General features: G+C 38.5%; 1 protein-coding gene across 9 annotated transcripts in view; it reads left to right on the top strand.

Annotated features, from left to right (window-relative positions):
• Positions 1-25,817, top strand: part of KMT2C (lysine methyltransferase 2C) — a 189,755-nt gene that overhangs the window by 24,678 nt on the left and 139,260 nt on the right. For all 9 annotated transcript variants that reach the window (XM_088158694.1, XM_088158785.1, XM_088158636.1 and 6 more), the window contains exon 2: positions 22,195-22,283. In XM_088158694.1, coding sequence (XP_088014820.1) covers positions 22,195-22,283 — 89 coding nt within the window. The remainder of the gene's footprint in view (positions 1-22,194; positions 22,284-25,817) is intronic.

Here is a 25,817-nt window from a genome sequence, read left to right as displayed (position 1 = left end):
CTGATCAGAACTAAACTTTCTGCAGATCAGCCTATACCCTGATTCTACCTGAGCAGCAAAAGTGAAATTTACTGGCAGAGCTCTTTGCCATCCCAGTACACACAATGGGATTCTACATAATACACTTCTGTCTTTTACTGGGTTTCCTCATGGATATTGACCACATCCTTATGGAAAGTAGATGGGTGAAATGAAGCAACTTTTAGGAATGAGGATGAACTTGCCCACAGTCAATGAACACCAACTGTTTTTCATAAAACTCCTTCCTTGGCTCTTTGGTTCTGGCATTCAGAGATGCTTGTCAAATTCCAATAAAAAGATCAACCTGAGTGCTCAAAGTCAGGCCTTTATTCAAGGTGGGAGGCCAGAATAACCTTGCAGGAATCTCTCTTGGTAATCTTTAAGTGACAAGAAGAAGCAAAAAATTATAAATTCCCTATATAAAGGTAAGGTTAGAATGCTTATGGATTGGGTGTTATTTCAGATTAGAAGATAGCAGCTAAATGTCAAGTGATTGTATTTACAGGACACAGGGGCTTTAACTTATTTCTGATGTTGTGCAAGAAATTTGGTGGCTTAGGAGGATCCCTTGATCTGACAGAAGAGCTTCATGTTGCTTAAATGCAAGAAAAATAGGTGTTCTTTGTCTGTGAAGGCATCTTGTTAAAAAGCATGATTGTATGACATGAAGTTTGCCTCAGGGTTATTGTTTTGCTGTGATAGGTCATGACCTGACTAAGGGATAAGATACATAACCTTTTCAATACAGTATGGACAAAGATCCTGAATGGGAAGGTATGTAGAATGCTTGGCATTTTCTTTGCTTCCCACCATGCAGAACTAGATCTCTGGAAGCCTGTATGGGAGTCTCTGGACATCAGAAATCAGGAACCAGTCTTTTGGAGGAATGAAACCTTTATAAACCCCTAAAAGCTGCATAGTTGCAGGTTCAGTTTTTCAGTATACAGGATATTGAATACAGGGCTGGAAATAAAGTTTAGTATTGCTGAAGATGAATATTTAGCTGTGTCAGTAATCTGATGATGAACTTTCTTGGTTCAGAGTCTATTTGTAAAATAATTTGGAGAAATTACTTATTTCACAACAGCATCTGTGCTGGGTCAGATCAGAAATGTGGATGTCCCATCATTGTGTTTCCTGCAGTGGTTAAATAGGAAAGTAAGACAAAAGTAATTTTGTAATGATACTTCCCCAAACCACTAATTGCAGGAGATTGGGAAAGAATTGTGGGATTTCTGGAGTCAAGGATGGCATTGCTGTGTTAGATCTGTTGAGCATTAAAATCTCCTTTGAATGTGTCCACCCTCAATCACACAAACTTCCAGTGTGGACCATGGAGTTCCACAGCTCAGCTGTAGAGTGTGAGAAAAGCAGGCTTTCACTTGGGATTTTCTTGATCCTTCTACCTACTAGCATCAGTGATGTGTAGTAAGTGTTGGAAGAGACAGTAAATGCTGATTTTGTGATCACCTTTTCGATGTGAATTGTGGTTATGATTGTCAGGATGCTTGAAAATGTCTGTGTGGGAAAACCAGACTACACACTTTCCAAAGATGTGCACAAAATGCCAGAGATGTGGTTGAAAGCACTAGGGCACATCAGGGACATTTTATTTAAACTGAAAAAAAAATTGTGTGTGTGTAACAGGACTGCTTTTTGAAGGCAATAAGAGACAAATTGACTCCAAAAGCAGGATTTCTGGACTGTTAGCAAGTTTTGCTGTGGTTCTTAGGGCAGAAAATTTTTTCACTTTTTGCAGCCTTAAGGAGCCAACGGTATCTTGTTTTCTTATGTTAAATGTCTGTTGCATAGCTTAGATTTTGATTCATTCTATTAGTTAAATAATATTTGTATTTGGATAATGGACCTGTTTTTTATATAGCATAAATTGGCTTAATTATTCTGTGTAATATGTCTCCTGATAGAACTGGTTATTAGTGAGTTAAGGTTTCACACTTGATCATGCTGATGTCTGTGGGTCTGCAGATCTTTTAAACCCCCAGTGTATTAATGCTGTTATCAACCAAAGCTGCTGCAGCAGCTTTATTTATTTTTCCTTCCTCAAGGGTACTGTAGGGCCAGTTGGAGCATTAGCCACCAAATGCCAAGGTGGCTGTAGAGTAACTGCAGCAGCATTTCAGCATCTAATGGACCAGGTCACGTGCAAAGCCTCATTAAAATATGATTAAAGTATCCCCTTTTGTTTGTTCAGTGGAGCCAAGCCCGTGCTGGACCCTCCATTATGTTTGTGCCTTGTGCTTGGAAGTGCCTCCTGTTTTTTGTGAGGCTCCTTGTTCACCCCCCAGACCCCAGCTCTGTCCACACCTCTGCTGAAGAGGCTTTCCTTCTTCCTCTGCTCTCTTCCATCCACTGCTGATTAAATGTGAGGAAATGAAAATGGTGTCTGCTTTCATTTAAAGATAGTCTGCTAAAGACAAATATGGAGCTTCTGTTGTCTGGGGGTGTCTCCTGCTTTCCTGTACCTCTGCGTTTTAACTGCTGAAGACTGGGGTGTGGGGTTTTTTGTTTGTTTGTTTAGGTTTTGGGGTTTTTTTCTGGTATTTAATTAGTAATCTAGACTTGCAGTTAAAGAACCGGCATAAATTATGTTGGTAATTTGCCATGACCACCTGTGGTAGTACATAAATAATGAGAGAATAACAAAAACTTACAACTGAATTAAAAAATAAAAAGGATTTTGTTACGCTTTCTAACACATGCTTTCATAGCTCGTCTGGAAGCAGTAAAAAATGGGCTGTTCCTTAGGCTTATTTTTTGTGAAACATGGAAATCAGTATGCTTAAAGCTCAAAGACTCATAGCATGAATCCACAAATTTAGTTTATATGTTTGATCACATATCTCCTTGACAGTACCCATGGACAGCTTAAACTTACAGAAACATGGTGTAGTTGATTAAGTCCTATGATCAGTGTAATAACTGGAGAGGGACAGCAGACTCCTTGAGGCCACTGCAATTGGAGCAAATGAAGAGTATTATTTCCAAATCAACGTGTTGCAGAGGAAGAAGGGATAGAAAATGCTATAAAAGTTCTTAGATCTGGCTTTTCTTTTGACACTCTGTGAAATCAGATGATTTGGCACTTGTAACTGCTGTGGGTAAGAGGCGTTCATAAGAAATAAAATAAAATGTATATGTGGCAGTGGTGGGGGAGGCGTCTGTTCTGAAAACATCTGAGATGCTGGAAAACTTGTCCCCAGTGGGAAAGAGAAATTGCAAAGCTGGCACTGAGGCTCACTGCTTATGCTTATGTGGCCATATTTAGAAAAGGATCAACACTAGGAACTGAATTATTAGAGAAGTGAGTGACTGGAGGGATTGAACATAAAGGAAATTATTTCTATCTCGCTTGTTTGTTTGAGTTGGGCCAGACGATGATGCTGTGGGAGGGCTGCAAACCCCAGACTTGTGCTGCCTGTATGGAGTGAATCTGGAGATGAGTTTGAGGAGGTCAAGCAAGCATTGATTGGTTTGCAGGTAGAAGATGAGCAGGCATGAAAACGATCCTCTTGACTTGGAAAGGTCTGGAAGGACTTGATGGAGCAAGATGCAGGTTTGCTGTGCTGTGTGAGGCTCCTGCTTTCAGTACATCTTGCAGACATTCGTGTGTATAAGTAAAGCAAACAACAGCCAATTAAAAAAAACAACACTGCATTTCAAAGAAGTTGTATATATATATATATAAAAAAACTGTCTTATTAAAAAATACTTGTCAGTGTAGCAGCACAGTTCATCACAATTTTTTGCATCTGTGTGGCAGTTTTAGTTTGTTGTGGTTTTGTTGCAGAAGAACAGATTATCTATATAAATTAATTAATTTGGGGTGGGATTAAAACAACACTTCTAAAGAGAGATCCAGGAGGAATGCTTTCATAGTTTTTAGGAGCAGTTAAACTACCCTTCCCCCGTTTTTTTTTGCTCTTTTAAGAAGTGGTTCTTTTTGTTCCAGTCATCAAGACTCATTTTGAAAGACTTATTTTTCTGGTTTTGGCAAAATAGTTGATCAGCGCGACTGGCAAGGAACTGCTGTGGAGCAACAAAGAATTTCTGTGTAGCTAAAAACTGTGTTTGAGGCCATCTTGGAGCCGTTTGTGAACTAGAGTAGAAACTCTGTGTAAGAAAGGCCATTCAAGTTAAGTTGCAGTTTTCCTCCCCAAAATTAGCATACCAGAATACTTCATTGCAGTGTTTAGAATACTTTGCACAAGAACTAACAGTAAGTTGAAGATCGCTAACTGAGGATCTGTAATGATGCCAACTGACTTTTTTTTTTTTTTTTAATGAAAGCTTTGTATACATAACAGGATGAGTCATCACTGGAGAGTTCTGAAAGTGTTTGGCATCCCGAAGAATCCTTTTGTGTGTCTGTGCCGCACAAAACGAGTATTTTTGTCATGAAACTCTGCCTTAAGAAGTACTGCAATAACTGTAAGCTTTAGGGGGAGGTTTTCTAATGTGGCTTAAACCTTTACTTTCTATTATTGTTTTGAAAATATTTTGGTATTCTTAGATCTTCCTGAATAATAAGATGGAAAATTCTAAATACTTTGTTGGCTGTTATTTTTTTTTCCAAGATGCAACTTCAGACATAATTCTATTAAAAATTTGTTTTTAAATATGTGTAATAGGAGCTTTACTGTTTTCCTTAGCTTTAATGCAAGTATTAAAAATCTGATTGTGGGAGAATACTGTCAACTCATTTTCCTTTATTCAAACGGGGTGCCTGTAGTAAATTGATAGTAGCTGCTTATCTGAGTCACATGTATTTTAAGTACGTTTTCCTTTGATACATTTGTTACATTGAAGAACTGGTCGGCCTCCATAGTTTTTGTTAGGTCTCTTTGAATTGAATGTCTATTGAGTTTTTTTTCTTACGTGGGTTAAGAACATCAGTAGTTGCTGTCCTCACTCAGAGCAACTCCTTGATAAAAAGAAAGCCTTTTTTACTGAGGTGTTGGTGAGTAATGTGTCAGACCACCACTGGATTTGGCCCATGGTTTTCCTGATGATGTGATGACTCCTGTGGTCTTCCAAGTGTGTACAAGGCAGCAGAGATGGAACTTTGCAGCTGGTGCAATAGGGTAGCAAATTTTATCTGAGATATTCAGGAGTGGATGACATTTTTCAGAGATTTTTTTCCTCCTGCTATTCATCCTTCAGCAGTATGTTTTCTACGATGTGCTGTCATTAATTTTAAAAATCAAATCCATTGATGGATTCTTTAATGGTTTATTTGTAGTGATGGTATACTTATTAGTAAGTTTAGCAGTTTTAATTTTTATGATTTCTTTTGAGTGAACCTGAATATAAAATTCATGGCTAATGAAACTTGACACAGTTCTTCTTCAGAAGAAGAATTCATGAAGAAGTCATCAGAATTTGTAGGGTTTAAAAAAAAAAAGTTTCATAATAATTTAGAATTATGTAGGCTTTTCATCCAAATGCTCTGAATTATGCTGATAACAGAGTGTATAAAACCAAAGGGCTTTCAGGCAGTCCTTGATGAACTACACAGGTTAATTACTCAGTCCTGCATGTGCAGGTGTGATGGTTTTGAGTCAGGCTCTCAGACTCATCTATTTTTATTTTAATGTGCACATCCAAGGCTAAGCATTTAAACAGGCTTGCTTTTGACTTGGAAGAGGAAGAACAGAAATGTACTTAGTTAATAAAGTTTATATTTGGTGATATTTTGTATTAAGCTTAGCCATGAGTTCAGTGGCATTGCTAAGAGATTCTGTTTAATGGTTGAACACTTTGTCAGTGTTGTTTTGTTTTGGTTTTTTTTTTTCTTTAAGCTGAAGTTCTTAAGGTGTTCTTATGCATTACCCAACTTAGTGTTATTCTGCAGTAAATGAAATGTTGGGGTGGGCTAATGTGAGGTGTGTCTAATGAGTCTCAAGCCCACGTTTGTTTTTATTTTCCAATGGAAGCTAAACCTCAAACTTTTGGTCGCATTTTTGGAAGAAAGAAACCCTCAACATATCTGCAGATTGGGATGTAGAATTTGCTGTGAGAAAATAAGGTGTTGGGGTGTGTCTGTATATAGAGAAAGTAAAATTTTCTGGTGTTACTATGAACTTAATTTTTCTGTCATCTTCTCAGAGCTTTCATTGGAAGGATCTAAACTTCAATGTACTGTACTTTTCCCAAAAAAAGATTATTTCCAGCTGTTTAGATGAAGTAAGTTTCCTTTAGGCATGCTGAACCAAGCATGTTACCTTTACTGTAGGATCCAGATGCAAAGAAGAAAAACAATATTTGTCCCTTCATCAGATGTTTTATGTGCTTGTTCTGGAACTTATGGGATCTGTAATTTCTGTGATTGGTATATATTCCCCTAAGTCTTTAGAATTAAAGTATCATAGAGTATCCTTATCCAATTATGCTCAGTGCAGTTGCTCCTGGATGCTGCTGTAGTTTTAAGTTTTCAGTAAAAAGGCATTTTTGGTGCAATTTCTAATGGAAACAACGAAGATTAGTGGGGAAGAGAAGGTGGTGAAGGTTACTGAAGGTTTCCCACCTCATCACTACTGAGGACCTGTTCCTTGGTAATTTACCTCCCCATGTTTTGCTGGTAATGGAAACTTTCTAGTTAGCTTTATATTTACAGGGCGTTTAAGGCCACGGTGTCAGAGATCTGTTCTGCTGGCAGCAGTGGCTTGGGCAATCACCTTTTATTGCAGCTGCTCAGCCCTGCTGCTGTGCCAGGGCAGTGCTCAGATGCTCAGAGGAGATCCTGGCACAGTGCCCTCACTTTGGGAAGGGTACGTGCAGCTTACCTGTTATTTCAGGTGAGTGTGGGACTGGTGTCCAAGTGCTCTTAGTTTTGCTTTGTCCCACTCTAGGTTTCCTTGTAAAGCTGTTTTTCATATTCTCAGAGAAGCTTTGCTTTTCAAAGGAGTAGGCCTTATTAATGACAATTAGTTTACAAAGAACTTCCAAAATTATTTATTCACTCCTATCCTTTTTAGCTTTGAGGTCAGTGTTTCCTCTCGCTATGGTATAGTTTTAAATTTATAAAATTGTACTTTTATCACTTTATTCTAGTTTAGAAAATTCTTGATCATACATCTTGAACAATTCTAACCTGTTTAAATAATTTGAGATCTAAAATGGTTCAGATATGTAGGAAAAAAGACAAGGTTTGGTGTAGTATATTTTGGTATATTAACGTCTTTATCATGTCAGTAGCATATAGTCAGCAATTAAATATCTCCTGTTGTGCCCACATCTGTTTTACTTGTCAGTAAATCAAACCTTCCACAAGTCAAGGCATGCCATGTTTAGGCTACACACTCATCAAATTTAATTTTTACAAGGAATACTCAAAAATGCCCTAAGACTTTTCAGAAGCCTCCAGGAAGTCAGCTTTGTGTTACCTTTGTGAGAATTTTGTGGGGGGAAGAAAAAAAGAAAAAGTCTAAATAGAACAAAAAAAAAGATTAAAAAGTAGATTGCTTAACATAACAGCTATCTAAAGAATTCATGTTTTGATGTGTTAGCACTGAGCTTTTAAAGACGAGAAAAAGAAGGGTTAATAATTCATTTTACTTATGGTACTTGCAGCACAGTTTACAAAATGATAGGTGCAGATATTCTGTAAATGTTTTGTGGAAATTTGTCATGAAAAATCAATACAAATTGAGCTGCAATTCCAGTGTGTTTGAAATTGCTTGTATCCAAGAAACAAGGAGCAAAACCCATCTGAAAGGTGGGAGCTGTGTGGAAATAGTTAACAGCAGACTTAGGGATTAGTGTTGGGTTCAGCCTTGCTGTTAATGAGCTGGAAAAAGGTGGGAGCAGCGAGTTAATGGTATTGACAGACAGTGTGGAGGTAAATGGATTTGTCAACACGAAGAGAGAAAATGGAGAAGAACATACAAAACAGGGAAGAAGGAGGTTCCCCCCAGCCTGCTCTAGCAGATGAAACAACCACCTTTGATTGAGTCAGTTGGGGCTGATGAGAGTGAGAATCCGGCAGTAAACTAGTGCTGAAAGGGCACAGCAGATAAGTGAATGGGTTTTTAAAATCATATTTTAATTATTTCAAATGCATGATGAAGGTGAATACGTTACTGTTTATTTTGCAATTAGACTGTGTTGAGACAACAGCAAGCATGTCCACGACACATTGGTGCTTTGAGACAACAGTTAATGTTCACACCTGAGTTTAAACAAATGCATTGTGGGGAAAAAAGTGTTGCTGGTCAAATACAGTAGTTAAGAATGAAGCATATTTAAAACTAGCGACTTTCTATTTTTATGTTAAAAATATTAAACCTGTTTTATCTTGTAGATGGTGGTGGAAATGTAATGGTAGTTAGCCATGTGTTTTCTCTTTTCTAGGAACTTTGAAAACAAAGTTATACTCAGAAAAGAGAGGGCAATTTTATAAAGTAGCGTTTTCTAGTGATAATATCTGTAGTCCACAGTGGATGAAAACATGTAATAGCTATTACCATCCTAAATAAATAAATAAAATTATCCACTCTTGAACCATCCCAAATGTAACCTCAGCTGCTCTGCAGACACAAACATCAAGACTAGACTAGCAGCATTTACCAGCTGTGTGTAAGAGCTACACTGCACGTAAAGGGATTTCACATTTTATTATGTGGGAGGGATGATGTCAGTTTGGTTGATTATGCCCCTTTCAAGCTGCTGTGATAATTACCTGCTTGTTACCAGAAGTGTCGAACCCATTTTCAGTTCTTGTTTGCTTTTGCTGTCATGCCCTAATTGCTACATAATTTTGTCCCTGCCAATTACTACCTTGGAGTTGAATTTTACAGTGAAAAAGTTGTAAGAAGCAATAAAGTAATTGTTTTTTAGATCTTGTAATTTCAGTAGAATATTTTATTATGCTACAAAGCATACTGAAATACATACTGCTCGCTTCTGTGAGACAGTGAAATCCCGTGGTTCCCACTGAAGTGATGACAATGTGGAAGGCGTGACTTTGGGGCAGATACGGGTACTTTTTGTTTTAGAAATAAATATATTTGCTGTATTCTTTAGGGGCAGGAACTCTTTAGGTTTGGTGGGCTTTTAAAAAATTCTTTCCCTTCCTTTTCATCTTTTTATCCACTTTTGTGAGTTTTACAAGTTTCCTTTGATGTAGATATTAGGTCATCTGATGGGGTCCTTTATCCATCGTTTTCTATGAAGATGTAATGTAAATGGATTTCTTTAAAGGTGCTGGGCTTAACAGTGTTTTATACTCTGATTAAAACTATTTGTTTGAATTATTCAGTGGAATAAAGCCTGCAGTAATTGGTTTAAGGACTGGTTGACCAAGCACTTTGTTGTCTTTGGGAACTGTCATTGCTTTGCTTTGGGTTTTTTGGGTGGTCCTCCAGCAGCGAAGTCTGGTATTAGTCAATATTAATAACAATTACTGCTGTTGAAATCTGTATATGGAATGACACGGATGAGCACAGGGAAGAGGCAGAAGAGCAGTTAAACAGAATGCTCTTCAGAATAAGGAGAGGGGATGGTGTTGCCATGTAGAGATTTAGGGATGGGGCTGCAGTCCAGAAAGGAGCGTTTCTGGCAAGAGATTTAAAGTGTGGGATGTTTGTGGCTGTGCACTGAAGCTCTGTTTATCATAGAGATTGTGAGATTTGCTGCTGCCATTTCGATGTGATTCAGATATCCACAGCTGAAAGACCGAAATATTGGCAAAAAGTCATGAAATGGACCAGAGATCGTAGAAAGCTTGGAGCAAATTGTTTTGGGGAGGAAGGCAGAGGTGCTCAGTCTGTTTGGTTATGGGGTGGAGGATTTAAACCCTAAAACCACGTAGTAGTTAGAGAACAGCGAATGATACTTCCGTCAGAGAAAATACTGAGTTCTTAAGGGATCCCTAATGCAAGAGGAAAAGGGACAAGAACCAGTGGTTGAAAGCTGAAACCAGAGAAGTTCACAAAGGAAATGAGCATGAATTCAGAAGGAGGAACAAATGACAAAGGGAATGGCAGAGTGAGTGGCTTTCTGAAAGACGGGCTTCAATCAATTACGGTTATTGAGTGATAGTTATGCATATTGGTCTCACATGGATAATGATTCTGGCATTGTGTCCAGTGAATCTGTGAGCAGTCGGACTTCTGTGCTGATAGCACTCCCTGTAGCAGCTTTTCCAGGGATGGTGTAATGAATGTTGAACACCTTTGTGGTTGAAGATTCTTTTCAAACGCTATCTTTAATACATTGATTGCAAAAGACAAATGGTTTCTAAGGTTCCGAGGACAAGGCATACCTCAATTGTATTTCTTTTTGTTACCATAAAAGCTTTCAGGTACTTCAAGGAGAAATTTCAGTGTGCAAAAATACTGAAAAAAAAAAATTACGCAGCTTACTCTTAAGAAAAAAAAAAAAAATTAATACTGAAATTCGTGTGGCTGTGAGCTAGGAACTGCTCTGTCCTGTCGTGACACCAAGGCAGTACTTGGATAAATATGAGTAGCTTTAGGGCCATTAAGTTACACGTATGTGCTTCCCCTGTCTGTGTCATCTTCACAAGTGGTTGCCAGTATAAGAGCTGTTCAGAGCTGCTCTGCCAGTTTTTTATACCTGAAAGTAATTCTGAAACGTTTGATTAAGATAATTTTTAAGGCTCTGTGGTGTGGTCTGGTGAGTAGAACTGAATTTCCATGCTGTAAATGTTAATTAGAAACATATGTGTATATGTAAAAAGCAAGCTGAAATAAAAGTATAAATATCTAAGAAGCTGTCATTCCAGAAGGTCTGTGCTCAGAAAAGATTAGGTAAATATACAAATAGTCCCATTATAAATCAGCTGCAGTATCATTTCTGATTATCTTCATTACTTTTTTTCTGGTAGTTTGCAAAAAAAAAAAAAAAAAGAAAAGTTAGGAAGCAAAGAGATTCAGATTATGATTTCCAAATCCTTTTAGACAGCGTTACTTGCACTGTCGCTAAAAGAAGCTCCACTCGCTTTATTCTTTCTTGTTCTTCGCCATTAACCCTTTCCTATCAGTGCTCTTCTCCCTGGCTGCTTCCAGCACAGGCATTCGTGAACCTCTAATGAATGAAACAAACTGATGTGGATGAAAACTATCTCTTTTGCTGGGTATAAATTCAGTGTTAATTCAGCTTAGTGTAATTTGTAAGTCACCAGGTCTGCACGTTTGAATCTTGAACATTTTCATGTTTACCTCCACAGTGAGCATAGATTTTTGAGAATTGGTTTCCTGTTACATTAAAAAAAAAAAAAAACATTTTAATGTTTAAATTGAGTGTATTTGTGGAACTGGAGAGAAGTTGCAGAACTTGAGGACCTTGTGCAAGTTGCAGGGCAGTAAATGGAATGAGCTCGCAGCCTTGTGTCCTTGGGTGGTGGCCCCAAAGGAACTTGACCTGGAGGTATCAGTTTGTCCTCTTGGATGACTTCCATTGTAGTAGCTGCTCCAGCGGGGTTCGCTGGGGACGTGCCCCTCTCATGTGACACAGGGACAATTTTGTTTATAACTCTGACCTGTATCGTATGACGTAGGCTGAGCTGTAGATCACTCCTGTGCTGGCAGTTCTGGCACAGCCTGATCCCTTCTCAGGCTGGGGAGGGTGATCAGCAGGTAGAACTCCTCTAGCATCAAGTGCTGGGAAGCCCATCTTTTTATTAACTTCACTTTTTAAAAGGTTTTCTTTAAGAGCATGCTAAAGAAATGAGGAACTAAGATTTGAAAAAAAATCTAACCCCAAAAATAGCATTAATTCATATATTTAATATTAAGAGGCTGAAGTCTGGCATGGAGAAAAAAATATACAAAGTAACTTGGCTTAGTTGGTAGTGGTCTTGAATAAAAATGGGTGAAATTTTGAGAATTTTGGTGAATAGCAATGATCATTGTCCTAAATAATAATGGTAATTAAACAGTCCTTTGAACAGAAGTTTAAAAGTTCTCTATTATAATTACTTGGAGCTATTTGTAAACCCTCTGTAATTGTCAGAAGGCAAATTTGTCTCCAGGTTAGAAGACTCTTCTTCAGAGATGAAAAAAGGTTTAGGCACATTATTGTTAGCAGAATTTCTAACAAAATTCTTGGAATTTCTGCCTCATCAACACCCCTAGAGATTGATATGCCTGTTTCTACAGAAGCTTTTAGACGTGTTTGAAGATCTGTATTACTTGTGCCTGTGCTATGGAGTGTTGCTTATTATGCTACTTATATTGTTGTTTATATTTCACAATAGTATTTCCAGACTTTTATTTACTCTGGTGTAAAAATAGTTTCCATGATCTGGCTTTTAGGATTTACATCTAGTTTGAAAACAATTTTGTTAAAAGAAAAACAATTCATGTGAATTATAAATACACACTGACACCCATCTGATTCCATTGCCCATTTTCTTACATCTATTTTTATTCTTCTGAGGTTTTCCAAGCCTTCTGACTAAGTTTTAATGGATTTTTAATTAGTGAGCAGATCTTGTGTTTTTTCCCTTTGGCTTTCCTAGTTTTAGCAGTTTTATTGAAAGAGAAATATTTCATAATACTTGTTGACATTATCTGAAATAAAAAATGCATTTCTTTATAAGGAGCACTAAGGGTGCTAACAGATGGAAAAGATACGTGGTGATATGACATTCATTTCTGTTGTGTTTTTTTTCCTGTCTAAATCCATTTTAGATGGGTAATGACAAACTGTGGTTGACATGCAAGAACTACTTTTCTTACATGCCATCAATTAATTTGAGTATTATAAAGAAAATTCTATCTAATGTATTCTAGGCCAGCATCTTGTATAAAAGCAGGCTATTTATAGCTCTTTGGGTACTGCCCTTCCTTTCATGTCCTGATCCTTCTAGTTGAGGCTTAAATGCTTGTTTAAGATTAAATGCACTGAAATTGCTGCCCATAGGTCCTTTGCTTTTCATAAACATAATTTCACGTGAAACTGATGGACAGATGCCTTTCTCAGGAAATCATCTAACACACACCTGAGGAAGAGAAAGGTGTTGGGTTTTTTTGTTGTATTAGTGGCATCAGAAACATTCAAAAAATAAGAAGGGATGGAGTTATTTTCCATGTAATCTACAGGAAGACTTGTGTTTGCTCTGAAGTCTGAAGACATTAGCAAAAGTGACTTGAGACAAAAGATTCTGAGCTTTATTCGATGAGAAAGCATGAGACGTTCTGAGCTGACTGATGCATTTTGATGGATGTAAGATCTGGAAACCTCTCAAAATGATGACGTGTGGGTGGGGTTAGTTTATCTAAAATACAAAATAGTTGAATATTTGCATCCTTTTTGAGTGTCCAAACTGAATTAATGATGAATAAAAGCAGTGGTTACAACACTGTGTAATCTGTATATACAGACTGCACTTGCTGGTATAAAAACACTTTTCTGAGTAAAAACTTCGGTATTTAGTATTCAATTATTGGATTGTTAGTATACCTGCACTGTGTGTGGCTGAGTGACAAGAGAGCACAGCCTTCACCTGACACCTAAATATATACAGTGAAGATATTTAACTTAAGGAGACAAATGCACTTTGCAAGAATCTTCACAATGTTCCTGTGATAAGACTCTGTCAGACTGCAAAGTTCCAAAAGGAAATCTTTGAAAATGACTTTTAATTAATGGTGCTAAAATTACAAAAATCTGTTCACAGAGACCAAAACTTCTACCAAGTTCCAAGTACTTGGCAGCTGTTTCTCATGCGTGATGACTCAGATCCGCTGAATTTTATGTACAGGATCTTGAAATCACCAGACATGAGAATTACAGCCCTTACCATTGTGTTGCCACCTTTATTCAAAAGAAAGTAGCAGGCAAACCCTGCAGCTTGTGAAAGAACAAGGAGCTGGATATTTCTTAAAAAAGATTTGATCTTGGTGCTGATGTGGGTAAAAAATTCTGGGCACCATGGCTGTTCACAGGATTGGAGGAGTTAGAACTTGGCATAGCCCGTCGTCATGGAGAAACAAATCTTGTGTTCAGACCAAAGTGGATGCTTACTCTCCCTGTCAGGAAAATGCAGTGTTGGGTGCAGTAGCATATTTTGATGCAGTTTGTTCACTTAGAGGACTGAGGAGTGTGGACAAGAGCAGTGCTGAATGGTGCAGGTTGAATTTGTCACATGTGAAAGTCTTGCAGAGGTTAGAAATTTGTGCTCTTGACAGTGCCAGTGGTCTCTCAGCTGTTCACGTTGCCATTTCATTCTCTTTGTCTGTCAAAAGAGAACATGTGAAAACAATCAGTGGACTTGCTAAACATTATTTAGCAAATTTACCAAAGAGCTTCACACTGTTATCTGAGGGAATTACAAAAGGGAAAGCCGTTTTCAAGTCTGGAGCCAGGTAGATAAACAGAACTTGCTGGGATTGGAAATTTGCAGGTGCCTCTACTTGGTAGCTCTTGGTGTTTCCAAAAAATTGTCTTGATTTGATTCTAAAAAAGGTTTTAAAAAATACTGCAAGTGCTGCAATTCTAGTATACTGTTTTGCATCCCTCTGTTAGTGAGTATGGCCAAGTGCATTAGTAATAAATATAGAAAGGAGGTAGTTTGTGCAAAACTGCAAATATATCATGTGTTGTAATTGCATCTGAAGTTTTTTAGCAGTTTTTTCTGAAAAGTGTATAATTGTGCAGGTCTGCCCGTAAAATGTTTTGTGTTACAGAACGAAAACTATAAACGAGTCTGCATATCAGTGGGAATGTGGTTTTTGGGAAAGAAGAACCTGTAGCAGTTTCTGATGCTGTGCATTGCTGGGTTAATGTGACAGATAGTTGACTGAAAGCAATTTTCACTTACAGAATTTATAGATGTCTAAGCAATCAGTTTGAAAAGTAAAAAAGAAAGCTGAAAGATCCGAAAGCCTTTTATATGATTTCTCACTCTGTTATTGGAGCTGTCTCCAAATCTGAAGTCCATATATGTATGGAGCCAGGCAGCCTGGTTTCATACTTTGAACATCCAACTCAGATATTCTCATGTAATGGTGTCACAAAAAGGTGTGCAGAAGTCCTTGCAGTGTAGTAGGCCTATGGTCAATGTCTCAGGCTATAGTTGGCTGTAGCAGAGCTATAACTTCATGGGTATTTTATGGGCTCATGTGAAAAATGTGTTATTTTATGTAGCAGCAGCTGTTAATGAACTGGTAATCAGTAATACTGAATCATCCTGGTTTAATCTTTGGCTGCTATGATCGTCCCTTTCTTTTGCCAACCCACTGAGGATGTTCCCAAATGGGTAACAAATTGGGAAGAAGACATCATGGTCTGGATATTGTTAGTAAAGCTCTGTTTCAGCTATGATAGCCTTCATCAGCTTTATATCTCAAAAGAGCAGTTCCAGACTCAAACTGAACAACTGTAAATAACATCAGGGATGGACAGAGAAAATACTGGATAAGGTGGCTTTGTCCAGCCTCATCACTCAACATTGAGTGCAGCTTCAGCCCCCTGGATCTGGTGGCCTTCTGCAAAACTGAGTTGAGATTAAGATTTTTCAACAGTGAGATGACATTCCTAATGCTCTTTGATTTGAGTAGACAGTCCTCTGATGGGTGCCTGCAGGCAGCACATCCTATTTGCCTTCTCTCCATCTCCCATGGAAAGTAATTTTGCACCAATATGGGCTTGAGAGCCTCCATAATACAGGTAACTGTGTGAGGACAATTGAAGTAAAAAATACAGATAAAACCAAACTTCACATTTGCTTAAAAGTACTGATTTATTTGGCTTTTAAATCATCAGAACTATGTAATGCAGATTTATTTTGATACTTCACTCCCAGCCTCTCAGGACAGCCTTGTTTCTCAAGAGCTCTGCATTTACCAGTGGCTTTCCTTTGCATTTGCTTCCCTTATGTCAACAGTGACTGTGCTCTAGAATGAAAGCAAAGATACATCTATGATATTCAGTACAAATAATCTTAAAAAGAATTCTATTTGCATTTCTGTGGGCAGTGTAGGAAATCTTTGACGAATCTCCCTGTCACAGGGAAGTACTGGAAAAGTTTAAGCTGAGAGTTGCCCAGTGGAGGTAGGTTCTTTTTACACTTTTTCTCAGACATCTCTGATCTCAAAGGCTGTAATATTTTTTACAGGTGTTTATTGGTCTCAGTAGTAACTGCATAAAATATAGATGTGAAAAAGTTTCAGCTCTGAAAATGTTTTAGCCTGAGTGAAGGAATAACGTTGAGTGACTGAATAATGTTTTTTAGATCATTTCTGGTTAGAGGAGGTGTAAGATGGGAAGTTGCAATGTTTTGGTTTTTAATGTAAGCTGGATCACTTCTCTCTGCTGTAATATTTTATTAAAATATTTTTATTATGCTTTATAAATTAAAAGTAGCAAGAATCACACTTGTCTTTGATTGTACCAGGAGACTAACAGGCAATATCAAATATATTTTGAGGTGTTTTAATAATGAAACTGAAGGTTGTGCAAGTTCTGAGATTTTAATTAAAGTCTGGTTCAGCAGATATTAAACAAGAAAGTTTTCACTTCTCTCTATTAGTAAACAGTCAACTTTTTGTCACCTTTCACTTGTCATGTTTCTGTTGCACATCTTTCCCGTGCATTGGGATCTCTCAGCCTTTAGTATACACATATATAGCATAAGAAGTAAATAGGAAGAAACTACAATGTTGCATTCCTTTTTTTTAACATGTACAAAAAAAACCAGTGGAGAGTGAGGGCAGTTGCAGAAAACATTTTCACCTATTACTGATGGCTCAATTGAAAAATCCTGTGAAGAATCTTTCAAATCAGAATCAGTTTGAAGCTAGAGTCAATATAAGAGCAAGTTTCCTATTTTTGGCTTGGTAATGTTTAAGGCTATTGAAGTTAATTCTAGCTAGGTGGCATCTTCGTTTTATCTAGACTTGGATGTAGAATTTTCTCAACTCCTAGAAGTAAAAAAGAGTAAAGTAGTTTTCAGAGAGGGGAAAAAAAACCGTTTTCCTCATAGGTATTTCCATGAACTATGTGATTCTCTTTGCTTGGGGCTGCCAGCTGAACCTTGAGTATTTTAGCCTCTACTTATGCACAGTTAAACTTTTACAGCTGTATTTAGGACTCTACGGTTCAGTAGCAGTGTAGTGGGAGCATGTGGCTTTTGCACACCTGTTAAAAAGATTCTTGAAAAGAGGGTAACAGCTTTCTCTGGTGAAAGTGCCTGTGAACGTTAATTTGTGACTAGCCATGCTGATGGCAGCACTAATTGAACCTTTTTATAAATCATTCCTGTACCATCTTCCAGCGTAAGGCTGTGGACAGATGTTCATTTAACAAGACATCTGTGCTGGTTTAGGATGTTACTGTATCCCAGATGTTACACTGCTTTTTAAGGTTATTGGCCCTGTTTTATATATTTAGTGCCATCAGTTTGCTCCGTGGTTTGCAAAGCATATGAAGGAAGGTGGTTTGTTTTCCGGATTAGGTAGAGATTTCAGCATTTTGGAAAAAGGGGTAAACTCTTGAGTGGATCACGTGTACCTGTTTTTATAAGCCTGGAACAAAATGCAGGAGATGAGTATGGTAGTCCTGATAGATGCTCTTGAACAAGCTGTCACATGATTTTTGTTGGTAGCAACTTAGGGAAGACTTATAGAAACTGGTGTCTGGCAGTAACTTCTGGGTAATCATAAACTGGGCCTGGCAGTGACAGGCATCTGAGGATAGTAGCTTTGTCAGTTATTTAATGTGGTTCCAGGAAATGTTGGCCCATGGCCTTATTCCTGATCACTTTGTGGAAAGAATGAATAAGATCCAAGATGTACTTTTGACCTACATTGTACTTGTCCAGTTATGGTGCTATTGCTGTGATCTTTAAAGAAACAACAAAACAAAACAGCAAAAAAAAAACCCCAATCATGCAGAAAAGAAACAGTATCTCAGTACTGTCAGGTAAATAAGAGACTTTTCCATTTTCTCTGATGCTGCTCTCCATGCGTTCAGAGAAGCTGCTCAGGTGCCTGGTGATCTCTCAGTGTTACCCAAATCCTCAGAGCTTTGAGACAGCTTCATCATGGTTTCCCCCTGTCCAGAGGGAGTCCCTAATGCTCTGCTGAGCCCTGTGAAAGGTTTTTCTGGGCTTTTTTTCCCCCTCAGGGCTAAATTTAATTAGTTGCTTACCCAGAGAAGAATTACGAGATTTTTGTTTACCATGGTATATTTAAAGATGGAGATTAATGAAAGGCATTAGCTAAAAAAGCTAATTGATAAAAAATTTAGGAGTAGGTCACAAAGGATTTTGATAAATGGCTGTATTTTATAGAAGTAGGAGTAGAATTATTGTAGACAGTAATTATATTCAACTGGAGTCTTGTTTTCCTAAAAAAGTATAGTTTTGTCTTTGTTGTTGACTTTTTTCCATAAAGTACTGAATGTGCATTAAACACTTGAAGAAGTTATATTTCTCTCTATGGATCTGTTCTTTTGAGCAGAAATAGACGTGCTCTTGTTGGGTTTTTTTTCCTTCTAAATTGAACTCTGTTGTAGGAAAAAGGCGGGGAGGAAGCCATGGTAGGACCTTGGCAGCTCTTCAGCCCGTGTACCAAGCTCCCTGCCTGCCCACTGACTAATATTTATTGTTTTCTGGCAGACTGTGTATTGGTCAGGCTCTGCCTGTACATTTTGTTCTGGGTCTCTTGTGAGCTGTAGGAGATGTGGCTCATCTGTGTTCAATACTTCTGCTGTCCCGAGCTGCTGCTGTGTTATGTGGATGGAAGGGTGATGTAGTTACTCCTCCTGGTCAGAAACTTTGGGGTTGGGCTTCAAGATCTAAAGCAGAACTGAGGTTGTAGTGTTCAACACAGCAATTACGGTTCAGGACTGCCTGGCTTCATGTGGGTGAAGGGCAATAAGTCATGGGCTGTTGTTCCGTAATTGCTTTAAGGCAACAAAAACTGATCCCCAGAACCATCTTTCCCTTATTACCTTCTCACATCCTCCTTCAGAAGGATGAACTTGAGAAGAAACCAAGTCCCAGACAAAGATCAGAGCACAGGCTGTTTTTCCCACTGTATTTAAGGGCAAGTGGAAAGAAGTATAGAGAAAAATTTAAAAAATTAACAGGGTTTGTCAGTGGAAAAATGTAGTGTTACGCAAACCGGCCAAAAGCTTTATGTATGAAACTGTGAAATAAAATGTGTAAATTTAATGCAAATAACATGAAACAATCCATTCTTACTACAAATGCTGATTGCAGCGATTAGGTATGCTATATGGCCTTCTCAAATGGCATTTGCTGTGGAAACATTAAATTATAGTTGTCAGTAGAATGTGTATTTCACTGTTTTGTGACTTGAATTATTTTTTTGCTCTAAGCCAAACATAAATTTGTAGGCTATAAAATCTCTTCTGATGATTGGGAAATTAATGTAACCAGCAAGAATAAGTTAATGATATAATCTACCATGTTTTCCACTGTTTCTTCAGTTTTATTTAAAACCTACACAACATTAAGAAGCCTTTTTGTAGAATATTTGTGGGAGGGGAATGGCAGGAAAACACCAGACGTGGTTATATCTTCTACTGAAAGAAGCAATTATGTTTAATTAATTGAAACCTCTACTTTTCCTTGGTGTTAAATAGGTTGCTAAAATACGATAGGGAGTTCAAGGCTTGGATACTACTCTTGTTTAAACAAAATGTTTAAAAAGGCTTTGTGAGGTACTTTGGTGTTCAATACATGAACTGTAGTTTAATAGAAAATCTAAATTCATCTGTAAATTATTAAATAAACATAAACGATCATCATCTTCCACTATCCAGCAAGTTTTACTCCAGGGTTGTGTTGGGGAGTACTGAAAAGGGGTACCCGTGAAAAAGCAGAATTATCATTTATGTTTGTGATAATTTCACAATAATCCTTGTTTAGTACAGACTTGTAACTTTGCATTGCTGGCAGGTATTTGGTAGAAGAATAATTGGGATAGGATTTAGAAATAATCCCTGTCTTTAGCTGATTGTGTTCTGTAAAGCTTTTGAGCATTCCTACACCAAAGGAAGCTTTTCACTCACCTGCATTCTTACCCTTTCACTGAGCGCTGGATGATGTGCTGGGATGTTGTGAAGAACTGCAAGAAATTTAATATTTGAGTGCTTTTGGCTGCTTTACCAGCTGCTTTGTTTTTCTAAGTGTTAGAGGAGTGTTACCTTCCTTGCTGTATCTCAGTCTTGCTGGAAGAGCCTGTTCTACCCAGTGTCTGTAACAATGCATTTACTCTGCTCCCTGTTCTTTGTTACGGATGGAAATCCATGTGTGTGACCATCTCAGATGCTGCTGCCAGCAGTGTTTGTGTCCTTCCCACTTCCAGAACATGTGTCCCCATTCTGGCCAGCTCACTGGTCACTTGGGCTGATGCAGAGGCTGCAGGGAGGAGTGCAAGACCGTTTCCTCTGGTTGATTCTGGTTTCAATTTTTGTGACACGTGGGTTTTAAGAGACTACAATGGGAGCTTGTAAAGTGGCATATAAGTGAAGGGGATGCTTCTGTCTCTCATAAGAAGGTTGTTACGTATTTTGTGTGTTGTGGGTGTGCTGTCACTGCTTTTGGATAAACAGGCAAGAGGAACAATAACCTTGTAATCCCTAGGGTTCCCACCGTGCTCATGTTTTTCAGCATTATCCTGAACAAATTTTATAGGGATGCCAAGAAAAGTCCTCTTGTCCTTAATCTCTTCTTGCTTTTCTCTTTCCCTCCTCAGCTCCTTTGTAAATTAAGTGGGAGGTTCAGACTTCGGTTTGAGCCTCATTTTAGTTCTTTTTTTTCCTCCTTCACAGAGACTAAAATGGTCCCAACACAGTCTGAAGGGGTTGTCTTGCTGAGTTGTCCAAGAGAGTTAGTCCTCTTCTAGCAGGAGAGCAACCTTTTCCAGACTCAGGGATGGTTCCAGTTCTGCCCAGTTCTTTGATCCAAGAGAACCAAAGGCATTGCATGATAGCATTTCTTCTGTAGCTGATTTAGCAGATCCAGCCCTGCGGAAGCAGTTTTGGATGGACCAAAGTGCTATAACAGACTGTACAAAAAAAGGAAATGCTGGTTTTGGAATGATTTAATCACTTCAAAAAAAACCCCAAAACAAAACCCAAAACCTTTTCTCCCCAGTGCAGAGCTAAACCCAAACCTTTCAGAATCCTCAGTGAAAGAGGAACTGGAGGGGTTTTGTCTGGGGGGGCAGGCGGGGTGCCCGTGTGCTGGCCTGCGTGGCATCCCAATTCAAGGCATGTTGGTTGGGTGAATGGTTGCCTGGGAGCTCTGGGATGTTGGAACTGCTGAGATGCCCCAAACCACTCAAAATTTGTGTACTTGGAATCAGAAGCTCCCAGGGTCTCCCAGGCTTTCCGTCAGCATGCCAGGCAGCTTGCCAAGTAGCCTGAAAATTTGGGAGGCGAGTTGCCAAGCTCTTGGCTCCCTTTCAAATGGGCTGCTGAACAGCTGGGAATCTGGATGCCTGGGCTTCTCAACAGCCCACCATGATAGTTACTGAAGAGCCAGGCAGGGAAAAAAGGCTGGAATTTGTGGCACAAACCTGTCTGCTTTCCATCAGACCTCGGTTGAAATTGAAACAAATCTGCCAGGTATTTTAGTTTTGACAGGCTGTCCTCACGTGATGACTTTTTTAATGTGATGACATCTAGTCATCTCTCATAACATTTTACTTCATGTGTCAAAATATTGTTTCATTGAAAATAATGTGTGTTTCAGTTTCATTGCTTCAGCATCATTATTATTCTGTGGATATTCCTTCTTGCGTGGATCAGTCTCTATTTTAGAGTAGCTACTGCCCAGATTTTGGATAGTGTTTTCTGTTATCTCTCTATGGTTACATGTTACATGGAGCAGCAGACAGGATGCTTGTATCAAAATCTGGCTGAGTTAGTCTGTTGCTTGATCAGTAAAAGTTTATTATAGTATTTTTTCTTGTAAGAAGAATCAGAGAAACTTAAGGGACCAACTGCTGTTACAAGTGTACCTTGCTGGGGACAAAAGCCTAGAATGAGAAAAAATGAGAGGAAGCTTCCAATTTATAGAAGACTGAAATAATGGGTTAGCTTGAATGCTACATAATTAAGTGCTGACATTCATCCCTCGGAATGAAGTGATTTAAATCCTAATTTTACAAATGCTTTCAGTCTAAAAAGAGTTTTTCCTTCTTACATTTGCAGGCCTCGGAGTAGAGGAAAAACTGCAGTGGAGGATGAAGACAGTATGGATGGTTTGGAGGCAGCAGAAACAGAAAACACTGTGGAAACAGGTACTGAGAATATAGCACTGATGCTCTGTGGGTATTGCTTCTCTTTCAGAAATGCATTTAGTTATGTGGGACTTCGGGAGACAAGAAATAGTTACTCCATTTTGTAGTATGAGATGTGCATTTCGGCAGATTTAAAAGGGAAAAAAACCCTCTATATTTAAACCTATAATAACTAAGGCTATTGAAGCTATTATTTTTTTTTAAATAGTGTAATGGGAATGTCTTTGTAGTCTAGATATGTAGATGTTCTTTTCCTACTTTTGCAAGGCTCTATCTAAGAAAAATAAATTCTTTGAAGTGGCAGCTGCTGATTTTGGAATACCTGCCAAAATACACTACTACTTATTGACCTGTATCTTCAGCTAACTACAGCAGATTATATACCAAAAGGATAACCAGGATAACCAGATGCTAATGCTTCTTGCTGCTGCTTAGGAAACAGAATAAATCTGTGTTCTTGCTTTGGTAAATATTTGTTGTGGTGGTACCCAAATGCTTCAGTTACCAGAGGAAGCTCATTGTTCTGGACCGAGTACTGTTGAAACAGTTTGTGATTTCTGTTCTGGCAGTTCAGGAGCCTAAAGAGACAAACAGATGAGCCAACACATGAGATAAAGGCCATGGTGAAGAACTGTCACCTCCTTGCCAGGCACGTGTCCGTAACCATTTTTTAACCAGAGACTGAGTGTAGAAGGGTGAAACCCACCAGGAAGGATGATGCCATGGCCACTTGGCAGAAGTTTGTTGGTTTCACAATAATAAACCTTGAAAATGCATTGAGACTTAAGGGTTTATAAATTTAATTATGTGGCCCTGTAGTGTAATGACACAAGTGGAAGGAAGCATGGAGACATGAGCAGCAGAAGCTGGTGATCAGGGCAGACATGGCATGGAAGTGCCAGCTGAGTTAAGAGAGGTGTCCAGTTCTTCTCAAAGCTGCTGAGTGGAGGGGTTAAAGTAGTGAAGTCCTTAAGGATGAAGACAAGGATCTGTGCTTAGTTTAGATTTATAGGGACAACATGTAGAGGACCTGAAAAGAGCCATTTTTGCAGCAGCATTTTTCATGGGCCATGCAGGAGCATGGTTGCTGTGGTGGAAGCCACAGAGGAGGAGGCTGAAATTGTCCTGAGGATGGGCTTCGTGTGTGCTGGTCTCGTTTCCTACTTGCTAGATGTGGAATGATGCTGAGAAGGCTTTGTGCTTGTGACTCGAGGCTTTGGGGAGTGTCAGGAGTGTGTAGTCACAACTTGGGTTGAATTTAAATGTTGATGGCATGTGGAGGGAGCCTAGATTAAAGCTTATTAAGAGGGTGTTTTGTTGTTTTATTATGCCCGTTGTTTTTTTGCCCCTGCAAATGAAACTGCTGGCGGTAGTGATCTTTTGCAGTTTCTACAAGTAGGTAATTAGTAGTTAATAAACTAGTAAATAAGTGAAAAAGTTGGAGCAGGTATTTGTGTGTAGAAAAACAGAGTAGGGTAAAGGAAGACTAGTTCTAATTCTGTCACTACATCATTATTATTATGTTGTGATGATGATGATTACTCATCCTATATAGTAGAAGCAGTCTTATGAAAGCCAGTGAAGGGGACTGAAAGTGTCCCCTTAAATTGTTAAGTTTTATAAATTTTAAATGTGTTTAAAAAATAAAAAAATAAAAAAACAGAAAGAAATTCAGACTTAACAACTGGTACACTACTATGTAGGGAATTCAGTGATAGCTGTATTGTTTTTTGCTTTTGTGATTTTTATCAAAGTTCCTCATCAAATCTGAGAGCGGTTTTTGATTCAGAAGAGAGGAATACACAATTATTTTTAAGGCTCTGAGAGTGCATATACATAAGTCTCTTCATTATCTTTCATCACAATAATCCTGAGTGTCACAGGGGGCTGATACCCATTTCTAAAGGTGTGGGCAGTAGGAACACTGTGCTGGAAATCCCAATGGACCAAGACTCCACCAGGTCTGCTGCTGCAAGTGAGGCACCATCACTTCAGTGCTGAGCACAGGGTGGATTTACAGACTGTACTCCTCACTGAAAAGATGCCTAGTAAAAATAAACAGGTCTGAAGTCCCATTTTTGCAGGGGAACCAAAATAGACTTAAAAGAGCATTAGCATGTTGTGCAGTTTGATAGAGACAGAATCACAATTATGTTATTTTAAAAGTTGGGCACCATGTGACTTGCTAGAGGTTTCATCATATTCTCTGAAAAGGCTGCTGCCTCTAAACTTGCTCTAAGCACTTACCTGAGTTAGTACAAAAGTGTGGGAGAAGGAATAATCTCAGTTTGTTGCTTTGTTTAAAACTGTGTTAATTAAATTGAAGGGTATTTGTATACTAGTTTATTAATTTCTACTTCAACCAAAAATGGGTTTTGTTTTTGTTGCTTACGAAGAGTGGTCTTGCCAGCAATTTTGTGCAGTAGTTAGCAAACCAAAACACAATATAGTAATATTATAAAACTTGAAACGAAATATCTAAAGATCTTGACATGTGATTTGTGACATATTTTGAGTCTCTGTGTTCCTAGCTTCTTTTCCATTGTATGTTGAGAACAATCAGGAATTCTTTTACTGTGTGAGTTTGGGTTTTTGAGGTTTTTTCTGTTTGGTTTTATTTAATTAAGTTTCATAAAATGAGAGAAGTCCATGTTATTAATGTTTCATTCAGTATAATGAGCTCTGCTTTTAGGGAAGGGAGCAATGCAGGAGGAATAAGATCTCTCCTCCCAGAGGGGTGAAAAAGGATGTGCCCCATACAAGCCCACCTAAGATAAAGAAATGTTTGGTAGCTCTCAAATCTTTTATGGGGAGAAAAAGCAAGGAGTGTGCAAGTACCAAACATTATTTCCATTTGTAATGTTGACACAAATGTTTGTTTAAAAAAAAAAAAGGCAAAAATTCTTCCCAAAGGGGCTCTTTTGCAATGCTGAGGCACAGTCATTTTAATTGCAGTTCGGGAAACAAGTTCCTGCCCTTCCCAAAATTCTGTAATCTCACATGTGAAGCGAGGCAGAGTTGGAAGCAGAGCAGGGTAAGCCGTGTGCTGCTCTGATCACTTCAGTATGGCTGCTTCTCCTGCCAACTGCAGCAATTCCTGAGCCCTGTCCCTTTTCTGCCAAGTACTGAGTTCCCTTTGGTGTAGATGAATTCTTCAGGATGGAAAGAGGAGGAGGGATTTGGAGTTGGAAAAAGGAAGTTCTGGAATTTGAAAAAAAAAGATCTGTTTGGAGCTAAGTAAACTTCTTCCTGAAAAAAGGGTGTTGACAACTACTTCTACTGAATCAATAGATTTTCAGCTTCTTGTAAACCTCAGGACAGACTCCTTTCATTTACCCACCAGCCCTGTCTCTCTTGCTGGTCCTTTGGCTCCTCACTTAATGTCTGTTCTGCTCTTCAGCTTTTATTGGTCTTTCCAGCTGTCTGCTCCTTCATTTTTCGTCACTGTGGTTCCCCCAGTGATGTTGTGCTGATGTTTTTCTATCCAGCTGATGTTGTGGTTACCCATTCTTTCCATCATTTTGGCACCACAGC

The sequence above is a fragment of the Sturnus vulgaris genome, chromosome 1, assembly GCF_052056855.1.
Source record: "Sturnus vulgaris isolate bStuVul1 chromosome 1, bStuVul1.hap1, whole genome shotgun sequence".
Classification (NCBI taxonomy): Eukaryota; Metazoa; Chordata; class Aves; order Passeriformes; family Sturnidae; genus Sturnus; species Sturnus vulgaris.
The sequence above is the reverse complement of the archived record's forward strand: the minus strand, read 5'-3'. Positions and strand labels throughout refer to the sequence as shown.